This window comes from Zootoca vivipara, chromosome 15 (assembly GCF_965207765.1).
Source record: "Zootoca vivipara chromosome 15, rZooViv2.hap1.1, whole genome shotgun sequence".
In the NCBI taxonomy this organism is placed as follows: domain Eukaryota; kingdom Metazoa; phylum Chordata; class Lepidosauria; order Squamata; family Lacertidae; genus Zootoca; species Zootoca vivipara.
Window position 1 is genome coordinate 15,715,661 of NC_142598.1, and position 21,142 is coordinate 15,736,802.

General features: G+C 44.2%; 1 protein-coding gene across 1 annotated transcript in view; it reads left to right on the plus strand.

Annotated features, from left to right (window-relative positions):
* Nucleotides 1-21,142, plus strand: part of CASR (calcium sensing receptor) — a 47,462-nt gene that overhangs the window by 23,212 nt on the left and 3,108 nt on the right. Inside the window, exons 4-6 of the mRNA XM_060269210.2 lie at nucleotides 154-1,035; nucleotides 16,275-16,505; nucleotides 20,076-20,199. Coding sequence (XP_060125193.1) covers nucleotides 154-1,035; nucleotides 16,275-16,505; nucleotides 20,076-20,199 — 1,237 coding nt within the window. The remainder of the gene's footprint in view (nucleotides 1-153; nucleotides 1,036-16,274; nucleotides 16,506-20,075; nucleotides 20,200-21,142) is intronic.

A 21,142-nucleotide genomic window follows, 5' to 3' on the forward strand; every position in this document is an offset into this window, starting at 1 on the left:
TTTTAAATATTTGTGTTTGGGGCATCGTTTTCCTCATACACCCTAAGAATTCCAAGACGGCAAGAGCAAAGGAAACCTTTTACGAATTGTTTTTGCTGACTTGCTGCTTTTACTCGGTTTGCTTAACCGCTTCTTCGCTGTCCCCACTCGCAGGTTAGCTATGCTTCATCCAGCCGTCTGCTGAGCAACAGGAACGAGTACAAATCTTTCCTGCGTACCATACCCAACGACGAACATCAGGCCACCGCCATGGCAGACATTGTCGAGTACTTCCGCTGGAACTGGGTGGGCACCATTGCAGCAGATGACAATTACGGACGGCCGGGAATCGAAAAGTTCAGAGAAGAGACCGAGGAGAGAAACATCTGCATTGACTTCAGTGAGCTCATCGCACAGTACTTGCCCGAGGACCAGATCCAGCAGGTGGTGAAAGTCATTGAGAATTCCACAGCGAAGGTGATAGTCGTTTTCTCAAGTGGGCCGGATCTGGAACCCCTGATCAAAGAGATTGTCACGCGTAACATCACTGGCAGGATTTGGCTGGCCAGTGAAGCCTGGGCCAGCTCTTCGCTGATAGCTATGCCAGAGTTCTTCCATGTCATGGGTGGCACAATTGGATTTGCTCTGAAGGCAGGGCAGATCTCGGGCTTCCGCAAATTTCTGCGGAAGGTGAATCCGAGGAAATCTGTTAACAATGGATTTATCAAAGAGTTTTGGGAGGAGACTTTTAACTGCTACCTGGCAGATAGCAACAAAAATTATCCAGGTTCTGCTTCTTTCCAGAAGAGCCGCGAAGAAGGCATTGGAGTTGGAAATGGCACAAGTGCCTTCCGTGCCCCCTGTACTGGGCACGAAAATATCTCCAGTGTGGAGACTCCCTACATGGATTATACTCACCTGCGGATATCCTACAATGTCTACTTGGCCGTATACTCCATTGCCCATGCTTTGCAGGATATATACACTTGCACCCCTGGGAAAGGACTGTTCACCAATGGGTCATGTGCTGACATCAAGAAAGTGGAAGCATGGCAGGTAAATTTTTTCGCTGCAGTTACAAAATTGAACACAATATATGCATTGTTAAAGGTCAACATTCTTCAGTGCTTTTAGCAAGAGCCTAACCATGGGAGGTGTGGAGTGTTGGGTGATACATTCCCCTCTGGTTTCACAGACGCAACCGTGTAAGCCAGTGTATCTCAAACTTGGGTCTCCAGCCAATGTTGTTGGGCTACAACCCCCATCATCCATGACACTGGTTCTGCTAGCTAGGGATGATTGGAGTTGTAGTTGAACAACAGCTGGACACCCAAGTTTGAGAAACACTGATAGGCTATGCTTGGCAACACCCCACCCCTGTTTTTGTTGTCAAAGGACACATAGGAGCCATCATGGCATATATCGGCATACAGGAAGAGGAGACTCTCTTCAGGGGTTAGGGCAGAGGAGGACATGGCAGGGAGACAAATCATTTAGCTCACTGGTCTTCAACTGTTGAGTCACGGCTTGAACCAAGGTAGGTTGCCACAGGAGCACCACCACCATGCAAATATATGGTAAATGATAAAGAAATGGGTCCAGAAATGCATGTTTGGGTTAAAAGTAGGTCCTGGGTCTGGAAAGGCTGAAAATACTTGCTCTAGCTCACATTTTGAGTCAGTTCTACTACCTTTCTCCCTCTCTGCTACATTGGTTTGTTTAGTGATCCACCCATTCATCCACTTCCACCCACCTCACTTCATCATTCTGTTATTCCTCTCCACTTAATCTTTCAGGTTTCATGCACTCCTCCTTTTTATGTCCTTCAAAAAGCTTTCCTATTCCTTCTGTTCTCTTCTCTGTTTCTTCAGCGTCTCAGGAGCTCCCTAAATCTCTGGTTCAGCACATTAGGGCTAAACCTTCACAGGAAGGATTCACCCAAGGAGAAGATCCGGTTAGTGTGGCAAATGAGCGTTGCCTCTCCAGCATTGCCATGTGGGTGATTCATTCTGCCATGCCTCCATCTGTTCTGCTCTCTCCCACCCATTGAAAAAGGAGGTGGGGTGGTAGCTCAGCAAGTTGAATGTGGGGCTGCTCTAGGGCTTGTAGATACCAGATGAGCTGAAGAATCATATACAGTGGTACCTTGGTTTGCATACGTCTTGGTTTGCTTACATTTTTGATTACAAACACGTGAAACCTGGAAGTGCATGTCCCAGTTTGCAACCTTTTTTTTTGGATTACAACCCTTTTTGGGGAGGATTACAAACAAAATTTGGAGGCCCCATTGGCGAAGGTGTGCCTTGGGTTACAACCTGTTTTGGTTTACAAACAGACCTCCGGAACTGATTATGGTTGTAAACCAAGGCACCACTGTATATTTCTTTTTTAAAAATCTGTATGTGTGTGGGACACATACACTTTCATTAAATAATACAATAATACACTGAATCTGAAGAAGTGTGCATGCACATGGAAGCTCATACCTATGACAAACTTAGTTGGTCTGTAAGGTGCTACTGGAAGGATTTTTTTTATTTTTTGTTTCGACTACGTCAGACCAACACGGCTACCTAGGTACCTGTAAACAATAATACACTTTCATTCAATGATACGGTATTTTGTTCTTCCTCTCTGGTATCTCTAAGGGTAGGTTTTTATGTCTGTGCATCATAATGAGTACTGCATCCCCACCCACCCTCTTGATGTGGTGAGCTGCACCTGGATTTTAGAGGCATGGTATTGTTATAGGATTGAGGGGGTTGGTTTGGATGCCGTGTTTGGTCCCCTCCATGTCTGTGGTATTATATCTGTAGGATGGGATTCTGTAGTACAGGGGTGGCCAACTCCCAAGAGACTGCCATCTACTCACGGAGTTAAAAACTGGCAGTGATCTACCCCCTTTTTTGGGGTTCGGGTCAAAGTTGTTGAGTTTTTTCAGGGAGGGGGTAAAATGTTGAGCTTTTTAAAGGGGAGCCACAGTTGTTCAGCTTCTTTGGGGGGAGCTACCAGTGATCTACTGTAGACGTCCAGTGATCTACCGGTAGATCACGATCTACCTGTTGGACATGCCTGCTGTAGTAGATGGAACTACTGAAGTGGTCAAACCAGTCTCTTAGTTCAGTTGATGGCTGTTTTCAAGGCTGTTAAGCATCTTATTTACATGACTAGAGAGTTGGCCTGTTGGCTTTTAAGCAGCTAGCTTGTGATTTCTTTCTTGTTCATATTCAAATTTTATACCGCCTTTTATCTGAAGATTCCAGGGCACAGTACAACGTTAAAAGCATAATTTACATAGCATAATAATAATAATAATAATAATAATAATAATAATAATAAATAAAACAACCACAGAAAAAGAAATAATAACAGTCCCCCGCCCCCACTTTTTAAAAGCCATGGATTGTTTAATGGCCAAAGGTCTGGATAAAGAGGAATGTTTTCACCTGGCACCTAAAGACGTGTAATGATGGCACCAGGCAAGCCTCTCTGGGGAGAGCATTCTACAACCAGGGAGCCACCACCAAAAGGCCCCATTCTCATGCTGCCAACCTCTAAACCTCTCAGGGACGGGGGACACAGAGAAAGGCCTCAGATGACAAGCGCTGGGTTTGGGCCGGTTCATATGGGGAGAGGTGGTCCTTAATATATTGAGGTCCTGAGCAGTGAATGCTTTCAGAAGTAGAGTGCAGGCCTGCCCCACCTCTCCTGGCTTAAGGCCATGTCATACAAGGTGTTGGATAATAATACACCAGAGCCCAGTTTTTGGCTAGTCTTGTCTAAAGCTGGGAAGACACAGAGGCTTGACTTGCTCCCTGTTTTGAACCCCTCCTAGAAACTCACTGGTGGAACAAGATCTGTTGGAGGGGCCGGCAGGATTAGCACCCCATTTTATGTTCAGCTTGTATAGATGTGTCAATAAAATCATATGTCACGAAGACACCACAGTCTCCAGTGACTTTCATTCAAAGGAAACAGAATCCCTGAAGTTTCTCACTGCTGTGGGATTGGTGATGAAAGCTGAGGGTCTGGGTCTCTCCATCCTGGGGTTGCTAATGAGGGCATTCATGAGCACTGGGTTGGTAACCTCCAGAGTACATTGTACTACAGTGGTACCTCTGGTTCAGAACTTAATTCATTCTGGAGGTCCATTCTTAACCTGAAACTGTTCTTAACTTGAGACACCACTTTAGCTAATGGGGCCTCCTGCTGCCGCCGCGCCGCAGGAGCACGATTTCTGTTCTCATCCTGAAGCAAAGTTCTTAACCTGAGGTACTATTTCTGGGTTAGCAGAGTCTGTAACCTGAAGCATTTGTAACCCGAGGTACCACTGTATAAAGGAGAGGATTCCCCCCCCCCACATCAGGTAGCAAGATGTGTGCAGCAAGTTCAGTGTTTTTAGCTATCCCCATATAAAGTTCACCCTGAAGTTCTCCATCTGCGCATGTACCAGAGTCGATGGCCGTGTGCAGAAAGCAAGTGGCACTCTTGTTTTGTGGGAACTGGCTGTTTTGTTCTGGTGTTGTTTAAATTATGAGGAGTTTTAGCAGATGACTTAGCAAGTCACCCATAAAATATTCGCAGAGGGAGGCTGGTAGTTTGACTCTGTGTCACTGGGTTCATCTGATGGGAAACTCCTGAGCGTCACCGAAACACTTATTTCAACAGATTAATCTCTGTAAAACACTGGTGCACTTCATGAAGTGACATTTGACTTTCCATTAATCAATAGATGGACTTTACCAGGGATTTTTTATATATACAGTGGTACCTCGCAAGACGAATGCCCTGCAAGACGAATGCATCTTGTGATCTGATGGTGACTCGCAAGACGAATCCATTTTGCGAAAAATTCGTCTTGCGAATCGCGGTTTCCCATAGGAATGCATTGAAATTTAATTAATGCGTTCCTATGGGCAAAAAAAAAATTCAATTCGTTCCTGTGGGAAACTGCGATTCGCAAGACGAATTTTTCGCAAGACGAATTGACTCGCGGAACGAATTAAATTTGTCTTGCGAGGCACCACTGTATATAAAATAATTCAAAGTCTATATTGTTTTCAGTCTTAGGAAAAAAGTAGTGGGTCTGATAGATTAGTTGTAGAGCACGTGGTTTGCATGTGTGAATAGTATTATTATTATTATTATTATTATTATTATTATTATTATTTATCAGTTGCTTTCCTCAAAAAAGCAACTCAAAGCAACTTTACAAACAGTAAAACCAATTACAAAAAACACAGCTAATTAAAAACCTAAATTACACACACACACACACACACACACCCCTGTACAATTAAAAGGCAGGTTTTACAGATGCTGCCTCACTTCAAATTAAGAGCTGAAAGCTGAGGAAAAGGGAAAGCTTTTGCCTGATGCTTAAAATTGGATAAAGATGGGACCACTGACCATCATGATGTGTCATGGTTTTACTGTCACTAGCACAATATATACCGGTATTATTTTGTACTTGGAAGGAGGAAAGTAAGAGTGTATGGTTGAAATTATGGTTGACAGCAAGATAGGAAATACTGTAAATATAGGAGATGATTTGGGAAAAACCACACAATGAATGCCGTGACAGGAATCGCTATAACAGAAATGGAAAGGGATTTAGGAGTTCACAATTTAAGGTGATGTATTGACTGGAAATAACAGAGCGGGATATGGATCTTAAGATATGGGTTAATCCATAAATGACTATAGTTTCAGAGTAGCATCAGCCCCATGACATTTTTGTTGTGGGGTCCCAAAGGGTGTTATTTGGTCCCCAATTTTAACACCTATATGAGGCCGTGGGGAATGGTCACTGGAAAATTTGGAGAGAGGCTTCACTGGCATGTTGATGATACACAGCTCTGTTTCTCGGTTGTGTCTGAGTCAGGACAGGACCCAGACCATTACAGTGCCACAAATGGGGGACTTGTTGTTTAGTCATGTCTGATTCTTCGTGACCCCATGGACCAGAGCACGCCAGGCACTCCTGTCTTCCACTGCCTCTCACAGCTTGGTCAAACTCATGTTCGTAGCTTCGAGAACACTGTCCAACCATCTCGTCCTCTGATGGGGGACTTAGGTCCAGTTGCGGACGGCTCTGGGGTTGCGGTGCTCGTCTCGCTTTACTGGCTGAGGGAGCTGCCTTACAGCTTCCAGGTCATGTGGCCAGCATGACTAAGCCGCTTCTGGCGAACCAGAGCAGCGCACGGAAACGCCGTTTACCTTCCCACCATAGCGGTACCTATTTATCTACTTGCACTTTGACATACTTTCGAACTGCTAGGTTGGCAGGAGCAGGGACCGAGCAATGGGAGCTCACCCACCCCGTCACGGGGATTTGAACTGCTGACCTTCTGATTAGCAAGCCCTATAGCCACATGGAGCATTCATTCACAAAAGAAGCTGCCATTCAGCATTCAGTCTCTTCGCCTATTTGATGGTTGTTTTTTGGTGGCATGCAGAACTGCAGTTTGTCCAGTATCATGACTGATAGCTTAGTAAAGTCCTTCACACATGTTTGCCCAGCAGTAAGTATCACTGAGCTAAATGGAGTGTACTCCCAAGTAAATGTGCATAGACTTGCCTTCTTAGCACCTTGCGAACTACAATTTTTTTTATAAAAATAAAAAAAATCAAGCTTACTAGACGGTCTTCTAAGGCTGTAACCCATCTTGAGATTGGTATGGAAGATTATTTATAAATGTGTTTTTTAAAAATGCTATGGGTTGTATCCAACAATTAGTCCTCTCCAGAATAGACCCAGAAAAGTTTATGTACCCAAGTTAGTAATGTCTACTAATTTTAACGGAGCAGGTCTACTCTGAATAGGATTAACATTGCATATATTGTCATAGAATTGTATCCAAGTGGGACCCTGCATCAGTGTGCTTTAATGGTATAGCGTGTATGTATGTATGTATGTATGTATGTAGCCTACAGAATGTTTGGAGATGGTTTTGCAGGGGGGGGGGGAATGACAACTGTGCAGTATGGATGGCTGGAACAGAAGGACTGAGACGATGCTCTCCAGGAAACCCGCACATACCCAGACATATTGGTGCTTCCACATAGCAGTTTATTATGGACTTGTGCTACTCTTGCATGCTAGTTTTGTGTAGCATCTATAGGATGCCATCCTCAGATTTTTCCATTTGATCCAGATTTACTGTTTCTGCAGGGCCTTTTTAGTTGATGGATTTTCTGCAGAAATGGTAAATCTGAATTAATGGAGAGAGAGAGAGAGAGAGAGAGAGAGAGAGAGAGAGAGAGAGAGAGAGAGAGAGAGAGAGAAAGGCAATTTGATTAGAGCTACGTTGTGTGGATGCTGCAAAAAAACAACAACTTCGCATGAGCAGCTTGTGAGTCCTCGATGAACTGCCACAAAGAAGCACCCTTTGTGCCCCTGCCCTCCTGTCCCAACCACTGCCCTAGTCATTGTCATTCCTCCTGCAAAGTCATCTTCAAACATTCTGCAGGCTAAAAAAGGGCTGCCATACGTCCGGAAAATCCTGGACATTGGTGGGATTTTGATTCCAAAAATGGTGTCCGGGTGAAAATTTTAATGTATGGCAACCCATGTTGTAAGTGGGGTTTTCGTGTGTGCCTATTTTATTAACCCAGGTGACCCAGGTGGCGCTGTGGTTAAACCACTGAGCCTAGGGCTTGCTGATCAGAAGGTCGGCGGTTCGAATCCCTGTGATGGGGCTGAGCTCCCGTTGCTCAGTCCCAGCTCCTGCCAACCTAGCAGTTCGAAAGCACGTCAAAATGCAAGTGGATAAATAGGTACCTCTACAGCGGGAAGGTAAACGGCGTTTCCGTGTGCTGCTCTGGTTTGCCAGAAGCGGCTTTGTCATGCTGGCCACATGACCTGGAAGCTATACGCTGGCTCCCTCGGCCAATAATGCGAGATGAGCGCGCAACCCCAGAGTCGGTCACGACTGGACCTAATGGTCAGGGGTCCCTTTACCTTTACCTTTTTATTTTATTAAAACTAGCTGGGGGAAAAGCTCAACAACTTTGACACCCCCTCCTCCCCCAAAAAGTCAACATTTTTGTCTGGATTTTCATTTTCTGAAATATGGCAACCCTAGTATACATACATGCCTCCTCCACAAGAGAGTCAATAGTACCCCCACTCTAGTGGTACCCCATAAACATCCCTTTTGCCCCTCCCCCCATTATTCATTTTTATGAGGAAAAATAAAACGCAATGTTTGCACCAAGGCGTACTGTTTTTGAGGCATCTGCATGATATTGTGAGTAAAATGTCCTGCTCTTGAGCTTTCCCCCTCAATCTTCTGACACAAAGCACAAAGGAACAAGTGCACAGTCTCCAATAGGTAAAGATGACCCATTGTGCATTTCACAACGGATAGGGCACTTCCCTTAATAATATATCACCTTTGCCTTCCTCTTGAACGAATGCTTTCTTTTTTTCTAAAGCATTTTTTTTAAAAAAAATCCACATCCTCTGCCCTTATCACTGTGTGACTTTTGCAGCTTTTTATAGGTTACAGACTGTCAATGATTAGCCAAAACAATTCACTGTTAAGGGCTTGTCATGTATGTTTTGTAACTAAAGATAGAAACATAAATGCCAAGGAATCAATTCAGCGGCGTTTTAAAAAGAAGCCCAGTTCATTCAGGGCAACTCTGTGCAAGGGCTAAAGGGGTAAAATTAGTATATTAGGCTAGTAATATGAAACAAAAGGTCTTGTTTTAAAAAGACCATGGGGCAAATGACGGGGGGCTGCTGGTTTGAAATGATGCTCATGGAGAAGGACATCTAATCTTTCAGCATCTGCTTCCGATTGACAAGAACAGAAACTCTTCTTTGCCTTTCCTGTGTTGAGCACCTGCTTTTAAAACCATGATACCGGCCAGGGTCATTATCATTTATCACACACAGAGGAAAGGATTTATGAGGATGTTAATGCAAAGGAAAGAGGGTGCTGTTTACTATTACATTAAATAATGAAGGACATTCTACTTCATTGCTTTCCCCCCCCCCATTGGTTTTCCTTTCTTCAATGAAAGAGGAAGAGAGGGGAGGGGTTGGCATTTTCAGTAGCCCTCAGTGGGTTGGTTCAGCTAAGGACAGAGATAAAGGTACAATCCTAGCCCTCTTTCCTCAGAAAAAAAAGTCCCATCCATTTCAATGGGATTTATTTTGAAGCAAGCACTCTTAACTTGGAAGGTAAGTGAACACAGTGGGACTTCTGCATAGAAATGTGTAGAATTGTAAGTGATTGCAGCCGTGGGCTTGGATTAGAGGACTGTGATTGGTGAGCTCTACCGCAGCACATCATTCCCGAGCTGCTTCCACAACGGTCATGTGTTATGGAATAGCCACACTTTGTTCACTCACTCTTTTTGAGGCATCTGCATGTTATTGTGAGTAAAACGCCCTGCTCTTGAGCTTTCCCCCTCAATCTTCTGACACAAAGCACAAAGGAACAAGTGCACAGTCTCCATAGGTAAAGATGACCCATTGTGCAGCTGTTCCAGTACTTTCCGAGGGGAAGGGGAATGTTGCTGGTTATGGTCAGTATAGATCCCTCCTACCATTTTGTTCTCTGTGGTCTGTCTCTCCTCTGTTGGAGTCAACTCTGTCACTTTAACCTTTCCAAATAGCATTGTCTTTACATCAGTGTCACCCCAGTTGCAGCCACAGGCTGATCACAGTGAGGATTAAAGCTGGTGTGTGTGCGCATTTAACCCTTTCCCCCATTGTTGTTTAGTCGTTTAGTTGTGTCTGACTCTTCGTGACCCCATGAACCAGAGCATGCCAGGCGCTCCTGTCTTCCACTGCCTCCCGCAGTTTGGTCAGACTCATGTTGGTGGCTTTGGGAACACTGTCCAACCATCTCGTCCTCTGTCGTCCCCTTCTCCTAGTGCCCCCCATCTTTCTCAACACCAGGGTCTTTTCCAGGGAGTCTTCTCTTCTCATGAGGTGGGCAAAGTATTGGAGCCTCAGCTTCAGGATCTGTCCTTCCAGTGAGCACTCAGGGCTGATTTCCTTCAGAATGGATAGGTTTGATCTTCTTGCAGTCTGTGGGACTCTCAAGAGTCTCCTCCAGCACCATAATTCAAAAGCATCAGTTCTTCGGCGATCAGCTTTCTGTATGGTCCAGCTCTCACTGGACCTTTCCCCCATGCCATGCTTCAGATGTAAATCACCCTGCCCAATATTTGGGCTAGACACTGCTTTCTTAGCTGCTGAATATCATTTGAATTCCATTCATCTGGAAGCAATCCTGCTATACCACTTCTTGTTTGAAGCAAAACAGCCATGAATAGGTGCACTAAGACCACCTATGTCTAGAAGCATCCCTGGTGCGAGGGAGCAATTCCTTACATTTCCTCTTCCCTTTGATAAATTGGACTCCGATCCAAATATTTTATTATGTTACACAGTTCTCACTCCCCCCCCAGGGTGAGATGTGCCCGGGCAACACTTGGACAGGGATTTTTTCCAGCTTGAACTCAGTTCCTCTCAGATGGGCACCATTGCCATTATAAGAGAACAAGGGAGGTGTTCATGATGAGTTCTGGCACCTCTTTTTCTAGAAAAATCGAACTGCCCTTGGAGATTCATTTGGATGGGAAAGCACAAAAGAATTATGTTGTCTTAGTAATAGTTTGCTTACAGATATAGAAGCAAGAGGATATAGGAAGCAAACCATAACACTTATTAGAGTTGGCAGTAGATCACAGAGCAAATTTACAGAGAGAGACTTTATGTCTCAAGGTGCATCATCCATCAACTCACAGCTACAAATTTTCGCTCTAAATTCAAAATATCAGATTTGACTTCAGATGGTTTCTCCATCCTGTCCACTCTAGTTTTGTGGGGTGTAAACTTCTCAAACTCTTGATGATTTTATATTCCAAAAGCAGAAAAGATGGTGCCACCTTTCAGGAGATCAACAACATTATTTTGGTAATTCGCTGGCCACTCACAGAGATCATCAAGGCAGACAAATATGCAGAAATAGTAAACTAGAAATTAGTTTTGGCTTATCGCCACTTTAGGTGGAGGAAAAGTTTAATCTTCATTACAGCCGCTGTCTACTGTCAGTTTCGTTATTTGTATTAGGTACACATTTATTCTGCTAAGCCCTACTCGGCGTAGACCCATAGAAACTAATGAACCTTAGTCATGTATATTTACTTTAATAGGTCTGCTCTGAGTAGGACTAGTGTTGAATGCCACCCTTTGATACATACATATGTATACAGTATGTTGCATTTATAGCCTTCCTTTTTCTTTAAGGAGCTCAAAGCAGTGCACATGGTCCTCCTACTCCTCTAATCTTCACAACAACCCTGCGAGGTAGGTTAGGCTGAGAGGCAGTGAGCTTCATAGCTGAGTGGGGACTTGAACCCTGGTCTCCCAGGCCTGACACTCTAACCCAGGCATCCCAAAACTTCGGCTCTCCAGATGTTTTGGACTACAATTCCCATCTTCCCCGACCACTGGTCCTGTTAGCTAGGGATCATGGGAGTTGTAGGCCAAAACATCTGGAGGGCCACAGTTTTGGGATGCCTGCTCTAACCACTATGCCACACTGGTATAGCACTACTCAAATCACTCAAATACATAAACTAGTCTGACAGTTTTGCACATAGAAGATAACGCAGGGCTCTGTTCAGTGGTAGGCAATATATTTTTGCACATGGTATATCCTGGTTCAATCATTGGCATCCCCAGTTCAAAAGATGCACAGAAGCCTTTCAGAGAAGAGGACAAGTCAAGCTGTCTCCCGCTTAACTAATGTGAGAATATTTGTTTGGAAACAAATGCGTCAGGTGTGTTTCAGGTTGGCCATTAGCTGAGCGTGAGCAGATGGACTATGCAGATTGTCCAGGTTTTACTGCCTCTCCTGATTTTGATAACATTTGCTATCTCCCCCCCCCCGCCTTGCTCCTGTCATATTTCCATTTTCATGACAAGTTAATGTTAGACAAATGCCATTGCAGCACTAGCGAAACTAGAATGAGGGTAATAGAATAGTAGAAACTAGTATCTTTAATGAGAGAATCCTTTTTTTAAAAGTCACAAGGTTTTTGGCTTTCATGCAGCTCTTCATCAGGTATTGGGGTTCATTCAGAGCTATATCTCTTGCTTTTTCAGTTTCTTTGCTTTGTGTGCACTGAGTGCAAATAGAAGTTGAATTAGAACTGTAACAGCCTATAATAGTTAGGTTTGCTATACCCCAAAGCATTCTGGCAGTTCCCTCGTTGCGAGAAGCCAAGTTGCAGGGAACCAGGCCTTCTCGGTGGTGGGGCCTGCCCTGTGGAACGCCCTCCCATCAGATGTCAAAGAGAAAAACAGCTACCAGGTTTTTAGAAGACATCTGAAGGCAGCCCTGTTTAGGGAGGCTTTTAATGTTTAATAGATTATTTTATTTTATTTTTCTGTTGGAAGCCGCCCAGAGTAGCTGGGGAAACCCAGCCAGATGGGTGGGGTATAAATAATAAATTATTATATTATTTGTATATTATTTCAGGCTGTGCACACATTAGCCTTTACTCAGGTTCCAGTGCTTTCTCACCCTTGCTATTCGACTCCAAGCGCACATGAAGAAGAATCTTTATTTGCATCAGCCACTAGCCGTAGCAATAAAATAAAACACAATGTACTGAAGACAGAGGTAAAAACTGGAGGTTTACGTCAATAATCAAATAATAGATCTTATTCTAATTGCCCCTGCTAAAAAATTTGCAGTTTTTGCAGTCACCTGGTTATCTTGATCTGCTAGAAGAAAGGACACAGTGGCAATGATTGAGCAACGCAGCATGGACAATAATAGAGGGGTAATAACCTCACTCCTCAAATCTTTATAAAGAGTGCAAGCTAGAAGCACATGAGCTATTGATTCAATACTGCCATCTCCACATGGACATAAGCGGAATTTTTTGAAATCGACCCTCAAGTACAGCTGAAGGCAGTATATGTAATCTTGCGTAAGTGAAAGCACATCTGTGTATTGGAATTGTTAAATTTTGCAAATAGGGTGCCAACATATCAAAACGACTAGATGGAAAAGAATCATACCATGGACATAATTTCCTTATTGTGGCCAAATTATTCTGACGCTCAGTATCATATAGGCGCTGTCTAATTAAAGCATTTGCTGAAGCCCAGTGTTAATAACTGTGGTGGTGATAGACCAGAAAAGTAAAGATTTGGGATGACAATCTAAGAAGCCGGGCAATTTTTATCTCAAGTGTACATGAACGTCAGCCACAATCCATCTATATCCTATAGTTTCTTGAGAAATACTGCTGTTTGATGCCTTTTCCCTCAAACCAGCTTCCATCCAATTTGAAAAATGTAAGGTGCGGTTAAGCTGAGTGGGTGGACATTTGAGGCATCCCTTGCGCATGTGTGGATGGCAGCATCACTGAAGACGATTTGGGGGTGGGGGTTGCAAGTGCAGAGAAGCAAGTCAGGTAAAGCACATTGGGTGAAGACTTCCTTGTCCCCTCTGTGGCTTGGAGCACATCAGGGAAAACCAGCATTGCTGTGTTTCGAGTAACTATAGTATATAGTAGTTTGTTTTTTGCCTTTCTCTTTGAAAACTGTTCTCTGAAAAGCTACCATAACGTTTAAGAAAACAGTATTTTTGTTAGTTAAATTCAGGCAAACAAATGTTCTCACATTAGTTAAGCGGGAGACAGCTTGACTTGTCCTCTTCTCCGAAAGGCTTCTGTGCATCCTTTGAACTGGGGATGCCAATGATTGAACCAGGATATACCATGTGCAAAAATATATTGCCTACCACTGAACAGAGCCCTGCGTTATCTTCTATGTGCAAAACTGTCAGACTAGTTTATGTATTTGAGTGATTTGAGTAATGCTATACCAGTGTGGCATAGTGGTTAGAGCAGGCATCCCCAAACTGCGGCCCTCCAGATGTTTTGGCCTACAACTCCCATGATCCCTAGCTAACAGGACCAGTGGTTGGGGAAGATGGGAATTGTAGTCCAAAACATCTGGAGGGCCAAAGTTTGGGGATGCCTGGTTAAATTCTTACCTTTTTCGGACTAAGTTATTACAGGCCTTATATCTAATATTAGCCTGTTTCACAGAAATTAAGCAACCGATCTACTAAAGGACTGCCTTTTTGCACAAGTCTGTCTGGATACTAAAGTAATCATTAAGGATGGATGGGCCAGTCTTGAGGCAGACTGTGTCCCTTTTACGTGTGTTCATATGTCCTGTCCCATTTCCATGCGGATTTACCTACACACACACCCAAAACCTGCACACATATGTCGTGTTTATTTTTAACTACAGTACTAAGAATACAAGCTGGTCTGAGATCTGACTTGTACTTAAAACAAAACAAAACAAAAACCACAGGCACTAAAAAGTGCAACTCCTGTCATGTCACATGTACCGTATGTTGAAAATGTGGCTGGAGAATAATGGCACATGAAGGCGTACTGTCCCAACCAAGAATGTTGTACTGGAAAAATCATGGCTGCCCCCATCCCACCCCTGGCATTTTTCAAGGTTCTCAGGAACATTGCAGGCAGGAACAGATAGTCGTCCCTTTTCACCCATGTCAATAGCCACTACTACAATATTTCTAGTTGGGACAGCACATCAACACATCATTTAACTCTTCTGCAACTAAATGTTCAATGTGAATGATAAGAGTAGCATTTTTAGCCACTTTGAGCAGCTGGTACTTGTTTTAAAAAGTGTGTGTGAGACAGAGGGGGGGTGGGAGTCAGCCCTCAGACCACATGAAACAAATGTGTTGTGGTGCTTTTTCAGTTGTGGTACCCTGTGTGTACTATTTTTCTTCTCAACGTTCTTTTAACACCAGACAAAGACTTTTTCATTTAACCAGGCTGACCAATTTGCCTCTTTAAGCTCGTTTTAAGGTACTAGTTTTTGACAAGTACTGTTGGTTGTTGGTTTTTTTTGTTCTGCTCAGGTTTTACTGTTCTGCTACGGTTTTTATCTTGATACTGTATTTTAATGGTGTGAGGCACCCTGGAAATTCTTAAATCTGAAAGCTGGCATAAACACATTTTGGTGTATTTTTAATTTAAAAAATCATCACACAATTTAGCTCACTTTAAAAAAAAAGTATGTATTCGCGTTCATTTTCAAGCATACCATGGAAATACTTGAAAAGACTTGAGAGGTTTTTTTAAAAAGTACAGTGGACCCTCCGTATATGAATTAAATTCGTTCCGGGGGTCCGTACTTAACCTGAAAAGTCTGTAACTGGAGGCGCTGCTTCTGCACACGCAGGTGGCATGATAGAGCGCTTCTGCGCACGCACATGGTGCACAGAGCGCTTTTGCGCATGCTCGCGTGGTGAAACCCAGAAGTATACACTTCCAGGTTTGCCGCGTTCGCAACCCGAAAGTTACATATCCAGAGTGGTACGTAACTTGAGGGTCCACTGTATTTAGAACCATAGAATCATATAGAGTTGGAAGGGACCACAAGAGCCATCTAGTAGTCCAACCCTCTGCAATGGATGAATCTTTTGCCCAATGTGAGACTCAAACTCACAACTCTGGGATTAAGAGTCTCATGTGCTACCAACTGAACTATCTCAACCAAACACATTGTTTTATCACACACCCTTCCACTACCAGCCCTCTCCCCACCCCAAATACCTCTGAGAAGGTTAAAGTGAAAAGAAAACTATTGGGAGGCAGAGAAAACTACAAATCCTATGCTCCCTGACAGAACTGAATATCCCTAGTCCATGAAAACTCCCTGACAATGGTGTCATTTCCAGTTCAAGAGAGGCTAGTCAAGTGTCTCTAATACCGTAAGTCTTCCCCCAGCATCTATAGCCCCCTATCCCTTCTCAAAAATAAGAGGTTCATTTTCCTTTTGGGGGGGGGATCATAGAATTGGAAGGGTCACAAGCGTCATCTAGTCCAGGGTTTCCCAGACTTGGGTCTCCAGCTGTTTTGGACTACAGTTCCCATCATCCATGATCACTGGTTCTGCTAGCAAGGGGTGATGGGAGTTGTAGTCCAAAACAGCTGGAGACCCACGTTTGGGTAACCCTGATCTAGTCCAACCCCTTTGCAATGCAGGAATGTCATCTCACACCCATTTGCAAAAGGATGTATTAAAACAACACAAGCATTTGACAAGTCACCGTTTCAGCAGCACGAGCCGCCATTTCTGTTTCTACCTAACTTCAGGCATTTTCATGGCTTTTACTTTTGGCGCAGCAGGGTTGGTCCATCAAGAGATGCCAGTATCAGTGATGGCCTGATTCAGCCTGTCTCTGTGTCCTTCTCCATAGGTACTGAAACACCTGCGGCACTTGAACTTCACAAACAACATGGGAGAGCAAGTGGATTTTGACGAATCTGGGGGCCTGATAGGGAATTACTCAATCATCAATTGGCACCTGTCACCAGAGGACGGCTCCATTGTCTTTGAGGAAGTTGGACACTATAATGTTTATGCCAAGAAAGGAGAGAGGCTGTTTATCAATGAGAACAAGATTCTGTGGAGTGGGTTCTCCAAGGAGGTAAGAGACACCAGTCACCCCGAACTAACATTAATATTGATCAACTTTTCCCACAAGGTCCACAGATATTTTTTTTTGGCTGAAGTTATTTCCCATAGCCAATGGCGAGGTTCTGTTTTCTTGGGTCCGGGGGGGGGGGGGGAACGCATCGTTTTTGTTACCGCTGTCTGGTTTTTTGTGGATGAGCAGCAGGCAAAGTGCGCATATGTGTGCTAGTATCAGTTCCTGTCCTCCAAATCATAGTGCTGGCGTTGCCATTTTGAATGCTGAACTGTATAACAGTGTTTCCCAAAGTGTGGTATGTGTACCCTTGAGGGTTCCATAGGTAGATAGCAGAATTCTTTATTTTACTTCATCATAGTCTTTTTAGCTGCAGAAAACAATCCAAAGATAAAATAGTATTATTAAAACTGCACTGGTAAGACGACATTCTCAAAAGGGGTATGCGATTATTTTAAGTTTGGGAAACGCTGTCACTAAGCAACATGAGGCATCTGCTTCAGGTGGCAGACACTGAGGGGTGGCAGTGAGGAATTAGAGGACAGAGCTGGGTGTGCCATGCCCTTGCCTCCCTGAGAGCCCTTCTGTTGCTATATGCCCTTTTTGTCCTGCTCCTTTCCATTGATCTCCCGGCCCTGTGTCTGGTGCTAGAATCACAAATGTACCAAGCTTTTTGGAGGGTCTTTCCTACCTCTGAGCGCCAGCGATGCTTTCAAAGGAAGGCATACAGATTTACACACAGCCTCAAGCTGCTGGTGCCTTGTTATTTAGCAGTTAATTTGTTCCTATGTTGTTATACATAGGGCCCACCCAGACTTGCCCTTGCTCTGTTGCTTTGCCCCAGTGAAACCCGATCTTTACCACCGAGTTGGAGCAAATGTCTATCAAGCGGATTGAAGTTTGCTCCGATTGATCGCTAAAGAGCAGGTTTTCCAGGAGAAAGCAGGTTATTGGGTTGGTGTTTTTATTTTTTTATTTTTTTTGGATTTTGTGGTTTTATATTTTGATTTTATTCTGTAAACCGCCCTGAGACCTGCGAGTGTAGGGCGGTATTAGAAGAAGAAGAAGAAGAAGAAGAAGACGAGGAAGAAGAAGAAGAAGAAGAAGAAGAAGAAGAAGAAGAAGAAGAAGAAGAAGAAGAAGAAGAAGAAGAAGAAGAAGAAGAAGACAGACCGACCTATGCCTAGAAAGGTGGAACAAGCAGGAAACTGCTTGGACTCATGCTTTCTAGGCACAAGACAAGTGCAGGTCTGGATGAGACCACAGCTAGCAAATTGTTGTGGTTCCTGAGGGGGAAAGGCCACTCCATGAAATTGCTCAAATGCGCTAAGCAACATTCCGCACCAGACCACTGTTTCGAAAGTCACAGTTTTGATTTCTGCTTCCACCTTGTGGCTGTTTGGTATACGTGCAAAAATCTGCCATTAGATCGTGTGTGGCAGTTCCCTGCAATGCCAGGCAGCAAGGCTTGCCGGGGTGATGCACAGCATGGATCCTGAGCTTGTTCGCTCTCTTAACACAAAGGTAAGCAGCTGTTGTGCATGTCAGCATGACGCTGCCCTTGCCACTGGAAATGAGAAACAACCCATTACCATGTTAGATACTGACAGATAATGCAGATTCTAAGCCAGGCATCCCCAAACTGCGGCCCTCCAGATGTTTTGGCCTACAACTCCCATGATCCCTAGCTAACAGGACCAGTGGTCAGGGATGATGGGAATTGTAGTCCAAAACATCTGGAGGGCCGAAGTTTGGGGATGCCTGTTCTAAGCCCTCAGCAGCACAAAGATCACCCTTGCGTTTTATCATTTTTCAAGTCAATTTGGGACTTGGAACATTCAGTTCAAAGTTTATTGCGGCTATGAGCCCATATAAACATAAAAACATAAAGCATAAAAGCACAGAGCATAAAGCATAAAATCACAAAATTCATAAGGAACGCAACAGCAGAAGACCATATCACTGCCATCAAAAATAACCATAAACACAGGAATATTAAGGCAACAGTTGGAAGGATAACAGAAGCCTTTAATAGACATGTAATTGACCAATTCGCCTTTTTTGGGACAGAACAGAGTTTAAAAACCTTGCCACCTGCAAGGTTGTGTGAGGATCACTGTCTTGCAAGATTAGGGCAAGGTGTGACTACTGGCGAACCAACCAATTTCTGAATTATTGCTCTTAGTAGGTTTCCCCGAGCATCTCTGTGCAACGGACATGTAAAAATTATATGATGGAGGGATTCCGTCGACTTATTGTCGCAAGCGCATAAAGCAGGAACTAGACCCTTGGAGAATCTATGTCTCAAAACATTGGAAGGAAACACATTAAACCTCGCTTTAATAAACGCAAATCGGTGGGAAGCAGTGGAAAGGGAGGATAGATATGTTGGAATATGGTGTATTGGAGTAATGCCAGGCTCACATTTTGGAGGAACAGGCACACCATTCCCTACCCACACCCCAGCCCACAATATGGTTATGCCTCTCAAGAGTCCCCCAGGACAATCTTTCTGTCACAAAACCATCCTTAAAAGCAGCTGCTAGGACCACAGTGTCCCAGGAGAAGCAGCAGCAGACACTGTCTCCTGCCTCCTCTCTCCAGCTAGTGGTAAGGACGGGGCCCCTTGGGTGGTGGCCCCCCTCCTTGGTGCTGCCACCTGCATCAACAGCAGCATCGACCTCACATTGTCTGCACAGAGGGATGGAGCTGGGGAGCTGGGCAGCTGCCACTGCTTTCTTAGAGCCTTTGCCACTTAACCAATATTCTATATTGTATTTCTTGCACACCACTGAGATATGATTGTAGTTAAGCAGTACATAAATCACTTTAATAGAATGGAATAAAATAATAAAAATAAAAGAGCAGTAGCTACTTGCTTGCCTGGTGAAGCAAGGGGCAATAAATGCACCACTGATTCTTCTTTCTTCTGAACATAAATTTTTATTGGTTTTCAAACAATTTAACAAATTCAGTTTCAGTGCAATGTTCCATTAAGATTTTGGCTTCCCACCCTTCCTCCCATGATGTTTCTTTTCAAATACTGCCCTAAAGGTAATATTTCTCTAAGACATTACATTCCTTTACCATTCTCATTCCTTCGCTTCAAGTCCTGCCTTCCATTTCATTTGACTATAATGTTTTCTCAGATAATCAGAAAAGGGTCTCCATTCAAGCGTTTCTTCTTTCTGCTCTCTTCTTTCTGATGTCAATTTCGCCATCTCCTCTCTCTCCCCTTTCTGCTGCTGCTCGTAGTCAGCATTGCTACTCCCTTGCCAATTTGCTCAGGTGAATGGTTGGCAGTGGCACAGAAGAGAAGTTGCTGTATAGCTGCCACCTGTCCTCTCCTTAGGTGGAAAAGGGGAGGTGCCACCACCACAGACAGTGGCATCTAGTCTGCCATCAACCCTCTGTGAGCAGGAGCCTCCACTAGGAGGGGCTTTGCTTCATACCTGTTCCTGCTTGGTGAAGTTCAGTTTCTCTCCCGAGTATCTTTATCTAGGTTTTCACACTCTGCCTGATGACTGTGCCTCTTTCTGCTCATGGTTGGTTTGTTTTTAATTCCTTCAGGTGCCATTCTCCAACTGCAGCAAAGACTGCCCGCCAGGCAGAAGAAAAGGCATCCTCGAGGGGACTTCTACTTGTTGTTTTGAATGTGTGGAATGCACTGACGGGGAGATCAGTGATGAGACAGGTATGGTCTGATGCGGAGAAACCAATGCTCTGCTCTCTTCTGCTTTGGAGACGTTTCCCAAGATGGAGTCGGAAAGCGTATTTTGAAACCGGAGCCCACAGTCAAAAGGTTTTTTAGCAAACTGAGGATGTAGCAGTGTTGTCACAGAAGATAAATTTGACCTCTGGAAGAATTCCATGGCCTCGTTGAGGGAAGTCAGTTGTCACAGCATCAAAATAGGAAGGTGTTTGTTTTGAGTGGTAGAATCAGTAATAGATCACAGCTCTCAGAAACTTTGTTTGCAGGGCCTTCACCCCTTGGTAATTTGGTGTCCTAAGCAAGGACAAAATTTGGCTTTTTATGGATCTTCTCAGTAGGTACCATCCTCCTCCTCCTCCTCCTCTGCTTGTCAACCTGTGTGGAGAAACTGCCCACATTGTGCTAAATTGGGCACTCCCTGGAACTGTCCTTATGTCAGCCAGGTACCATTTCCAGCCTAGTTGTAAGGTGGCAAACCTGCATTCTGGGGCATCATGATGGAAGCACATGACAGAAAACTAGTGTGTCAGAGAGAAGCCTAGTTACAATCTCTGGCACACTAGTTTTCTGTATGGAGGAAATTTATTTGTAGATGCTTATTTACCTCTATGAGGGACCCAGGTGGCGCTCATAGCTGCCAGGTTTTCCCTTTTCTCGCGAGGAAGCCTATTCAGCATGAGGGAATTTCCCTTTAAAAAAGGGAGAACTTGGCAGCTATGGTGGCGCTGTGGTTAAACCACTGAGCCTAGGGCTTGCTGATCAGAAGGTCGGCGGTTCGAATCCCTGTGACGGGGTGAGCTCCCGTTGCTTGGTCCCAGCTCCTGCCAGCCTAGCAGTTCGAAAGCACGTCAAAATGCAAGTAGATAAATAGGAACCGCTACAGCGGGAAGGTAAACGGCGTTTCCATGCGCTGCTCTGGTTTGCC